General features: G+C 35.8%; 4 protein-coding genes across 5 annotated transcripts in view; 1 reads left to right on the top strand and 3 right to left on the bottom strand.

Moving 5' to 3' along the window:
* The window catches only part of LOC107615474 (glycerophosphodiester phosphodiesterase GDPDL7), a 5,745-nt gene extending 2,670 nt beyond the window's left edge, over window positions 1–3,075 (bottom strand). The window contains exons 1-9 of the mRNA XM_021112542.1: window positions 2,648–3,075; window positions 2,262–2,376; window positions 1,876–2,157; window positions 1,658–1,770; window positions 1,063–1,558; window positions 937–972; window positions 563–844; window positions 343–479; window positions 3–242 (exon numbers count right to left, since the gene is read on the bottom strand). Coding sequence (XP_020968201.1) covers window positions 3–242; window positions 343–479; window positions 563–844; window positions 937–972; window positions 1,063–1,558; window positions 1,658–1,770; window positions 1,876–2,157; window positions 2,262–2,376; window positions 2,648–2,665 — 1,719 coding nt within the window. The 5' untranslated portion in view covers window positions 2,666–3,075. The remainder of the gene's footprint in view (window positions 1–2; window positions 243–342; window positions 480–562; window positions 845–936; window positions 973–1,062; window positions 1,559–1,657; window positions 1,771–1,875; window positions 2,158–2,261; window positions 2,377–2,647) is intronic.
* On the top strand, window positions 4,967–6,422 carry LOC107641077 (VAMP-like protein YKT61). The gene is made up of 6 exons (XM_016344589.2): window positions 4,967–5,332; window positions 5,416–5,513; window positions 5,601–5,705; window positions 5,808–5,873; window positions 5,974–6,060; window positions 6,172–6,422. The coding sequence occupies exons 1-6, from the start codon at window positions 5,128–5,130 to the stop codon at window positions 6,220–6,222; spliced, it is 612 nt and encodes a 203-aa protein (XP_016200075.1). The 5' UTR covers window positions 4,967–5,127; the 3' UTR covers window positions 6,223–6,422.
* On the bottom strand, window positions 6,378–8,188 carry LOC107641095 (temperature-induced lipocalin-1). Of its 2 annotated transcripts, XM_021106225.1 has the most exons (3): window positions 7,362–8,188; window positions 7,099–7,182; window positions 6,378–6,860 (listed from the first exon to the last, which is right to left on the bottom strand). In XM_021106225.1, exons 1-3 carry the CDS (start codon window positions 7,716–7,718, stop codon window positions 6,675–6,677), a joined length of 627 nt encoding a protein of 208 aa, XP_020961884.1. In that variant the 5' UTR covers window positions 7,719–8,188; the 3' UTR covers window positions 6,378–6,674. The 2 variants fall into 2 exon arrangements, with proteins under 2 accessions (XP_020961884.1, XP_016200089.1); XM_016344603.2 differs by lacking the exon at window positions 7,099–7,182 and having other exon boundaries at window positions 6,480–6,860.
* On the bottom strand, window positions 8,641–9,787 carry LOC107641085 (temperature-induced lipocalin-1). The gene is made up of 2 exons (XM_016344596.2): window positions 9,306–9,787; window positions 8,641–9,072 (listed from the first exon to the last, which is right to left on the bottom strand). The coding sequence occupies exons 1-2, from the start codon at window positions 9,675–9,677 to the stop codon at window positions 8,887–8,889; spliced, it is 558 nt and encodes a 185-aa protein (XP_016200082.1). The 5' UTR covers window positions 9,678–9,787; the 3' UTR covers window positions 8,641–8,886.

Genomic DNA, 10,672 nt, shown 5'->3' with positions numbered 1-10,672 from the left:
ACCGCATCAGCGTACTTCTTAATTTCATCGGCTGTTGGCCTTGGAATGTCACCTATTCTGTCATCAACTAACAACACTCTTTTGTAGGATGGGATATCCTTAAACTTGGTTAACACTTGGCTGTCATCTGATTGGATCAACACTTGCTTTGTGGATTCCTTATCAAAGCTAGCGTTACTCAAAGCACTGCTGACCGTTCCCACAATGTCGAGGCTTCTATTTGATGCAAGGTAGGCGGCGTTCTGTGAGGTAAACAGAGAGATTTAGTTGCAATTGTAGTAGCAGCAACAGATATTAACCATTGAGAAGCACTATATCATGCTTTTCTTGCTGCTAACTTACCTGTATGTTTATCAAAATGCCAGGAACTGCCTTTGTCTTGGCCAATTCCAAAAATTCAGCCAGGGTGACAAATTTACCACTGTTCTTCGCTGCTGGGTTTCTTGGGAAATCTGGGCCTTCAGCATTATAGATTTGAGCTGAAATGATAAATTTATACTTTAAGTTCTTCATTATTCAGATCTTGTGGAAAGTTATTATCAAGTTTAGCAAAGGAATTTACGTTTCAAGGTCTGAATCTCGCTCCATGTAAGGTCAAAGGAGAAAATTCCACTTTTTGCTTGAACTTCTGGGACGGTGGAAGTTCGAGGCATAAACTTTGTCACTGCAGTTGTTTCTTGTATCAGGTCTGCAGCACCGGAGCAGAAGGCTGTTCCATCTTTTGACATTTGAACCGAGCAATCTATAATGTCAGAACCGTCATCTATTGCTTGTTGATATGCTAGATCAGTGCTGCCTGGATAAACACTGCTTGCTCCGTTGTTGCTTATGATCAGAGTTGGTCCTGCAGAAGCAAATGTGTAAGTTTACAGATTTGTGATTGAGGGCATCTCATCTATGGATGCGAAAATTGTGGTTTCAAGCTTAGCAACATACCTTTTTTGGGCAAGCTTTGGTTATTTGCAAAGCATGCTGCGAAAACAATTGTCAGTTAAGGTTAAAGGAGTGTTTGGTATTTGCAAAATGACTCTGAATTGAAGGTAGAAGGATTTGTCATCTCACCGATGGCATTCGATGCTGTTGTTGGGAAATCAGTGACAACACCATCAACAGAATCCCCCTTGTCTGTGAATTGCATGTACTCAGCAGTAGGATCGTAACTGTAATTATAACTTAAGGTGAAGTCATTAGCAAAACCAGAAGCATATACTTCTAGTCCTAATTTATGTGCATCAGATACAAGTGTTGTGGGAAGCCCAAGATAATTGTCTGGCTTAACCGGCCATATGTACTCCTTTGGAACCATTATGGCTGAGGCATATGACTTAATTGCCAAAAGATCCTTCACAATGGTACCATATGGCTGCTTTGTTGTGGGTTCAACCTCATTTGCACCCAGAAGCTGAAATATGATCTTAGTTGTCTTGCTCACTTTCCCGTTGATGCTCTTTAAGAAACCAATCTCTGGAGAAGAAACATAGTTTATCTGATACTGGGTCACCAATTCAACAACCCTATCCACAAACTTCACACCTTTCTGAGTGTAAAATGCTTCATACTGCAGCAACAGAACATTCCATCAATTATAACATTCAAGAAAAGCAAAGCTCAAGGATTTTCAGCTTTTCACATTTGCTACTAAGAAATGATTAAGAACCTGAGCATTCAACCAAAACTTGGGTGGGGACTGGTCGCCTAGGACAGCATCAACATTAAGAACTGGGAGGGATTGGTCATAAAAATCAGGTCTAGTATAAATGGACTGAACCACTGTGGCAACACATAGCAAAAAGGTAACATCAGTTCCAAACCTACAATTTTGTTACATTAATTAATGAGAAAAGAAAGAAATTGTAGATTGACTGAAAGACTCACTAAACACATTCTGGTCAATATCTTTTGCAGTGTAATCGACAGCAAAGTATCCTTCCACATTCTTGCCATTGATATTGTAGGTTCTTGTCTTATTCGGATCGAAAACATTTATATTTGTTGATTTGTCAAGCGTGGTGCCGGTGACACAAAAGGCACCACCATCTTTCGTCAGTTGAAGATTGCACAAGATGGTGGTGTCCTTAGCAAATGCCAATGCATTTGGTGTGCCTTCTGGGAACAGACCCGAGAACCCTCCGCGGGATACTACAAGAGGTTCATTCCCTGCATAATTCACCAATCACCCATTATATACATTTCATCTCCTAGAACCATTATATGATCAAAAGCATCCTAGTATGAGAAACAAAAGTGCAGAGATTACAAACCGCTTAAGGTTGTCCACTTTCTCAAAGGTGGTTTTGGAAGTGGAACTTGTTGGGCAACCGTTGCATGCACCAACAAGGAATAAAGAAACAAGCTTGTGATCATTTTGTTCATTCCCTGTCACAGAGTTTAACCTCAATTTCAATCAAACCTACCCATTGAATCAAATTACAAAGAACAAACAATGATGGTAATAATAATAATAATAATCATTCATATATCAAGTTTCCCACATGTTATATAATTCATTCATTCATTCAATCTCATTTACGGTAAAGTTCTCTCTTCGCTTATCTAAAGAATAGAGATCAGAAGGAATTAATTTAATTAAATTTGATGACACTATAAAGTAAACAGAAGTTAATTCTATGAAACAGTAGATGCGTACCCCAAAATGTATACTCATATCTTGATTTATTCGACGAAGGAAACTGGCATTCCCCAGAGTTTTTGATGAGTAAAACCCTCGAGGGAATGTGATTAGGAAAATATAAGAGGAAGAAATAAATTGGTGTCTAAGATCAATGCAGAAATGAGATTCTATTTTTCACAATTTAAATCCACACAAATTTTCACGCATAAATAGCTGGTTAGTATTTGTTTTCTAGGGACAACCAATCCAATGTCATTTTTGGAATATGATTTTTCATTATTTGCTGATTTTGGTTACTCTTGTTCAATGTTAGTTTTGTCAAACTGAAACTTTGTTGCTAACTAACCAAAAACTGAAACTCGTTGCAAGTTGCAACTGACACTTTTGGATTTCAATACTTTAAAATACCATGCTTCCTTTTCATCCAACTCATTATTATTATATTCCCATATAAGTGTATAACTACGGTCGAAATTTACATCCATCATATCTAGTGTCTAACTTTGTTTATTTTGTTCATTTTATTAAAAACATCAGAAAATTGCAAAACATTACATTGTTTCGATCCATCGAGAAATATTCATCAGGATAATGTAAATTAAAATTGATATACTTTGATATAGCGGACCATTAATTAACAAAGTTTTAAGAGCAATTTAGCTTGTTAAGATTGACATATATCTTTTACCGAATCCTTCTTAATCTTGAATTATATTATTATAATAATATTGAGATATTATATATTATTTATGTGTTAATCTTTTTTAACAATATATTTTTTCTCATTAATGAGATTTTAAAATTTGAAAAGATCTCAGTTTCCTATTTTAATATAGATATCTCAGTCTATTTAAAGATTTATCAAAGTTCTCTTCCATAAAATTGAATATTATCAAAAAAAAAAAAAATAGTGAAAAACACTACTCACATTTCAATGGCTTCTCCTTCTCTCTCAGTTTCCTACGCCCTTCTTCCAAGCATTCAACAAACAAACCTCATTGATGACGATGATGATTCTATAACCATTGACCGAAGCATCTTCAATTTATCAGAGAACAAGCGTTATGAATGGAATAACATGTTGGAGGGACATGTTGGAGCATGGTGTGTTGGTTATTCTCATGGTTGGATTGTACTTTTGGATGAGAATGGAGTTCCACTTCTTTTAAACTCTTCTTCTTCCACTACCATTAACCTATCACCTCTTCCCTTTCATTCTTGTACCCTGTCAGATATTTTTACTTTGCTGAATACTTAAGAAAAACCTTCATAGTCAAAGCAGTTTTGATGTGTTGTTCCTCTCCTTCAAGCTACATTTTTGCCATCACATATGGTTCTAACTATAAGATTGTTTATTACAATTCTACAACTTGGGTTGAGCTCTTTAATGATAAGCAATCTTATTGTGTATTCAGCAACAACTATCTTTATGCCTTAACACAAGATAGTTTTATTGAAGTTTGGAATATTTGGGAGCCAATTCCTAAAAGATTGATTCTTTTAACACTAACTATGGAGGCAAATTATAAAGAGGAGAAACCATATTTAAGAGATAGCTTCTCAAAAAATTTGTACTTGGTGATATTTGTGGAAGAAATCTGATAAGATTTATTAGAAATTTTGTGAATGATGATCGACTAGTAATAGAAGAAGGAGATCTTTTATCCTCTGAAGATACACAATCATTGATTTATTCTTATAGAATAAAATATTTTACTGTTTATAAACTTGATATTGGAGATAAGAAATGAAAAAAGATGAAATTTTTACATGATAAAATTCTGTTCTTGGGTGCTAATGAGTCTGTATTAATGGATGCCAAAACTTGCTTGGAGTGTGAAGAGATCAATCTACTTTACAGATGATAGGTGAAAAGAAATAACTTTAGACTACATATATAATAGACATGATTGGAGTATTTTCAATCTTCAAAAAAAATATGTTAAGAGTCTCATGCAATGTACAAATAAAATTAATCCTCCACCACTTTGGATAGTTCCAGCTCCACAGCATTGTACTAACTTGCATGCATTAAAACACTGATTATGCTATATGCCTATATTTGATATTTATTCTTATCTTTGTTATTCCATAATAATTTAGGATTTGCTATTCAGAATGATAAGGTGTTTTTTGTACTTGATTTTCTTTTTGTTTCTATCATGTTACATATACATAAAAAATTAACAACTAAATCCATTATTTATAAAAAAATATTAAAATACGAAATATGCACGTGACATTTTCTATAATGAATAAATAACATGAACCCGCCCCATTTAACGTACTGCTTGATTTCAACGAAGGTAATATATTATAAACTTTCAACTTTCATTCACTTGATTTGATTTTATTTTATTGGGACAAAAATAAATAGTAATAATAAATCAAATAAAATAAAAGTAGTAGCGTTAGCTTGCTTTCTGTTATGGAGTGGTAGTTATTGGTTAACGAATAACGGTTAGTTTCCCATTCCCAAGATCCAAAGGAAAGAGATGAAGATCACAGCTCTATTCGTTTTGAAATGCAACGCCACTACCACCACTGATGGATCGGATCCACCAATTCTGGCTAACGCCACCGACGTAAGCCAGTTCGGTTATTTTCAGCGTTCCTCCGTCCGAGAATTCATCGTCTTCATCGCTCGCACCGTCGCCAAACGCACTCCTCAAGGCCAACGCCAATCCGTCCAACACGAAGGTACGTCGATAAATTCTGATTTCTGAATTTCTTGATGCGATTATTTTCATGTCTGTCAATGTTTATTGGCTTGTTGATTGCAGAGTATAAGGTTCATGCTTACAACCGTAATGGCCTCTGTGCTTTGGGGGTTATGGATGATCACTATCCAGTTCGAAGTGCATTCTCTCTTCTCAACAAGGTTCACACCTCTCTCTGATCTGTGATTTTCCTTTTGGTTGGTTCATGTCTGTTGATTTTTTAGGTCATAGTAAATTGAATGTTTCAGGTGATGGATGAGTATCAGAAAAGTTTTGGCGAGTCATGGAGAACTGTTGACAAAGATAGTACTCAATCATGGCCCTTTCTGGATGAAGCTTTGATCAAATTCCAGGCATGCAATCTTCTCCAATCCAATCTGATCCGATACTCGTTATATATTATAATCAAGTATATATTGCTTTCAATTTGCTTGTTGCTATGGTCCAATTTTCAGGACCCTCATGAAGCTGACAAGTTATTGAAAATTCAGAAGGATTTAGATGAAACAAAAATCATTCTTGTAAGTGTTACATAATCATGCAACAATTAATGCTCTCATACATATACTAGTATTGTAAAAGATGGTTATGTATGTATTTCCTTTGTTACTTTGTAAACAGCACCAGACTATTGAGAGTGTTCTTGCAAGAGGGGAGAAGCTAGATAGCTTAGTTGAGAAGAGTTCTGATCTAAGTGCAGCATCACAGGTACATTAAGATTGCATTTAATGGGTGTGACTTTTGTAGATAGACATTATATGCATCATTGAACATTGTTGCTGAAACAAGTAACCGATGCTGGTGTGAATTTTGAAACAGATGTTCTACAAGCAGGCAAAACAAACCAACCAGTGTTGTACGGTTTTGTAGACTTAAGTTTTAATATCATGATCCACTCATTCCACCTGATCTTGACAACGAGGTGGTTAATTGTTTAGGACAAAAGAGCTGCTTCTTTTTCTTTATCATTCTGAAGTGTTTGGTTTGCTTGGTCAAATTCTGGATTTCAGACACGGAACTGAATGTTGAAAGAACATGCAATATATTTTTAGTATGATATTAACATTTTCTTTTCAATTTTGTTCATCATCAGCATATTCATAATGTGATGATTTTCCACATCTCTCTTACAAATCACTGTAAAGAAACTTCTATAACAACCAAAGCATTCAACCATCAACTTTAACCTTTGGGCTTATATAGTCTATTTTTTACAAAACACAAGCGATACTGAAACCATTCAAGTACTTAACACAACCAAAACAACCAATACATGAGATTCAGACATAATTGCAGCATGAGATATTTCTTCAATCTAATGCCTATTTCCCTAAAAGGGATTTGATCCACCAAATGCCTTTGGTGTCTTTGGGGCCTTCTTCTCCCTCTGGTGGTGTCTCACTCTGTGGAGTCTTGTGGAGTTTGCTCACATCATACCCCTCATCCTTAGCTTTCTGAACAAGCATATTGAAGATCTCCTCATCTAATCGGTTCTGCCTTGACAATATCTAAAGCAAAATACCAGATGAGAAGAAATGAGCACATCATAATCAATTCCCAATATTTCACTACCTTTGATTCACCTTATTCAACATACCAACATATTTTCAAATGACAACCCCAATTGAGAAATCTAGATGCTTCACCTTTGATCTTCCCATTCCAAACCAACACACCCATTTGTGATTGTGAAAAGATAACATCTTTGACATGGAAAAGTGAAAATAGAGAGAGAAATTCACTTACCCAAAGATATTTCCTACAGGGGTTGGCCAATGAGAGCATACTGATAATCATCATATCTAGCTTATCAAGTTGTTTGGCTCTAATCTGTTTTGATATTATATAGAGATTGTACTAGTGACTTATTATTTACTTCCTACTCAAAATTCTAAAATCAAAACATGATGAAAATCATGGGAATACTTTTTCATTGATTAATACATTTTTCTCCAAGTAACAAGGTGAGAGATAAACTAAAATAAATTCAAACAGAAAATTTTGTTTACCCAAAGATATTTGGTGGTTGGCCCTCCAATCACAGCATATTGATAATCATCATCGATGTACAAAACCCAGTAGTCTCCAACAACAGGGATGATGGGTAAGAATGGAGGGACATAGAACTTGACCTTGAGCTTCGCCTCATCGTTTTTCGGATCGGCCTTGTATGCAGTTCCTTCAATGGAGACCTTCTTGCCATTAGCATAAGTCTCATTGAGCACATGCACAGTTCCATCATCATTGAGTGTGTATGTGGCTCTTGTGTTCTCACCATTCTTTGGCTGAAAGAATGAAGGGAAACTCGCTATCTCATACCATCTACCCATGTACCTCTCCACATCAAGGCCCTTCACCACCTTCATCTCTTACTCTTAGACACAACAGAAAACAGTTTTGTACCTTCGGTAGGTTTAGTTTCTTTGTGCTGGTGATGGTTTTTGATAAGGGTTGGATAATGGATTCAGATTCTTTTGATGAAAGTACTTGGAAGTGTGTGAATGAAGCACGTTGGCTTGGAGAATTATAGGCCTTACTCGTGTACATACATGTGCCGATGTGCCCATGGTTCATATGTATGGTAGTGGAGTTTCTAGGACCCTCTCACAAACAGAACAAGACTCTGATGTTCATATTTTCTTTTCCTCCTTTATCTTTGATAGAAAAAGCTAATAGAACTGATTGAAATAATGACAAAACTACGTCTATTCAAGTGCGAACACAACAACATGGACCACTGTCATCTCAAAACTCTAACAGATGCGTGCACCTCAAGCCACACTTTGCTTCAGAGACTACTCCTTACCTATTTTTCTTTTCTTTCTTTGGTTCCCACCTCATATTACTAACAACAGCAACAAACAGAATAATACTACATGAGTACTAGGTAGAGGCCTTTAGCACTTTACCCTCATGAGTTGGACTCATTTTCAACCATACAAAACGTGAAATTTCACAATGAAATGTAAAATAGAATTGCCAAAGCACACATGATGATGATTCTTTTTTCTTTGGGACATATTGTTACACTGGTATCACTACTGAATTACCAGGCCAAGCTCGTAAGGTTTATAATCACCCTTACGATATCTATCTGAATCTGCCATGAAATTTGTGTGCGCTTGCTATGAGATCTTATATTCTTATTACATCATTGATGCGTGGTTCTAGCAAAAATTCAAAACACTATCTCAAGTTTTCGTATAGTTTAGGTGGCAAGTAGTTTTGTTCATGGACGTATTCATAAGTCTCTATGCAACATATATTTCACAACCCAGATTCAGCATATACAAGCACTTTTAAGTTCCAATTACTTCATTGATACCCTAAAGCTTTCAACAAAAACAATAAGAACATACACAAGCAAAGCATCAAATTTCAACTTCAACCTATCAGCTTAGTCTATATACAGGACAAACCAATACATTCATCACCAAGATCCAAACATAACTACTACAATTCAGACTTCTTGACCCCTTTATTTATAACATGGAATAACTCTCGAACCTCATCATCATATATAGCACATGATATCTATCTCCCCAGAATGGATTTGATCCACCAAATGCCTTTGGTGTCTTTGGGGCCTTCTTCTCCCTCTGGTGGTGTCTCACTCTGTGGAGTCTTGTGGAGTTTGCTCACATCATACCCCACATCCTTAGCTTTCTGAACAAGCTCATTGAAGATCTCCTCATCTAATCGGTTCTGCCTTGACAATATCTAAAGCAAAATACCAGATGAGAAGAAATGAGCACATCATAATCAATTCCCACTATTTCACTACCTTTGATTCACCTTATTCAACATTCCAACATATTTTCAAATGACAACCCCAATTGAGAAATCCAAATGTTTCACCTTTGATCTTCCCATTCCAAACCAACACACCCATTTGTGAAAAGATAACAACTTTGACATGGAAAAGTGAAAAAAAGAGAGAGAAATTAACTTACCCAAAGATATCTCCTACTGGGTTGGCCAATGAGAGCATACTGATAATCATCATCAATGAAGAGAACCCAATAGTCACCAGTAACAGGGATGATAGGCAAGAATGGAGGAACATAGAACTTGACCTTGAGCTTAGCTTCATCGCTATTGGGATCAGCCTTGTATGCAGTACCTTCAATGAAGCCTCTTTTGCCATCACTCCAAGTCTCATTGAGCACGTGCACGGTTCCATCCTCGTTGAGAGTGTAGGTGGCTCTCGTGTCAACACCATTTTTAGGTTGGAACCTTGATGGGAAGGACGCTATCTCGTACCACCGACCCATGTAACGTTTCACATCCAGGTTCCTCACCACAGACATCTCTTTCTCCGCCATTGAAAGAACAGAATAAAAGAGGGGTTTTGTTGTAGTTGTTGTTGTTGTTGCAAAAGGGTTTACGGTTTATGATTATGATTTATGAGTTCATGAGATGAATAAGGTTCTCTTTATTTAATAAAGTTGTTGAATTTGGATAATGAATTTCAGATTCTCTCAGCGATATTTGGGTAAGGGGTGTTGTCGTGGGCAATTTCAGGCCTTCCACGTGTACCTTTCCATATGGTACTTTCTAGTATCTTCTATCAAAATACCTGTCATTTTAAAAGATTTAAAAAAAACAATTATATCATTTAAGTGTTTTGGGAAAATGTAAAACATCATACCCTTCCTTGCCTATATAAATTATTAGAGATAGTATGAGAATTTGGATAAAAGGTTGTTCTGTCAGTATACTTTTTTTTAGTGTTTTCTGTTGTGAGTTTCATGCTATTTGGAGAGGGCTTGTTATGGTTTGGGATTGCGAGTGCAAAGAGGTCATATGTGAAATTGATAATCTTGATGCGTTTCTTCTTGTTTCGCGAGGCACAACCAGCATGATTAGGAATGATTCTGATCTGCTTGACAAAATTAAAGAGATGCTCCAGCGCAATTGGACAGCTACTTTAGTGCTCATCCAGCGAACAGTAAACAGAGCGGCTAATTTAATGGCTACGACTGCTGTGTTTAAACAAGCAGGTGTATCTAGAGTGATTACTGCCTCCTAATAATTTAGACATTATTATTAGAGAGGAGTACTACTATTTTTCTTAGGTCTTTTTTCTTTGTGTTATGTTCAGTCACCAAAAAATTATAAGAAAAATTTGAAGTGTATCTAGAACATCAGTATTCTCTAACTATTAATTAAAAAATAAATATGTAATTCTAATATGTTTTTATTATATATACTTAAAAATCACATGAACTTTGTGGCCACAAAATCAATAAAATTAGCAACTAGACTTAATATTTTTTATATATTATATATAATTAATTTTAGTTGATAATTTTGTTGA

The sequence above is a fragment of the Arachis ipaensis genome, chromosome B01 (assembly GCF_000816755.2).
Source record: "Arachis ipaensis cultivar K30076 chromosome B01, Araip1.1, whole genome shotgun sequence".
In the NCBI taxonomy this organism is placed as follows: Eukaryota; Viridiplantae; Streptophyta; class Magnoliopsida; order Fabales; family Fabaceae; genus Arachis; species Arachis ipaensis.
Note: the sequence above shows the minus strand (reverse complement) of the source record. Positions and strands in the feature narration are given on the sequence as shown.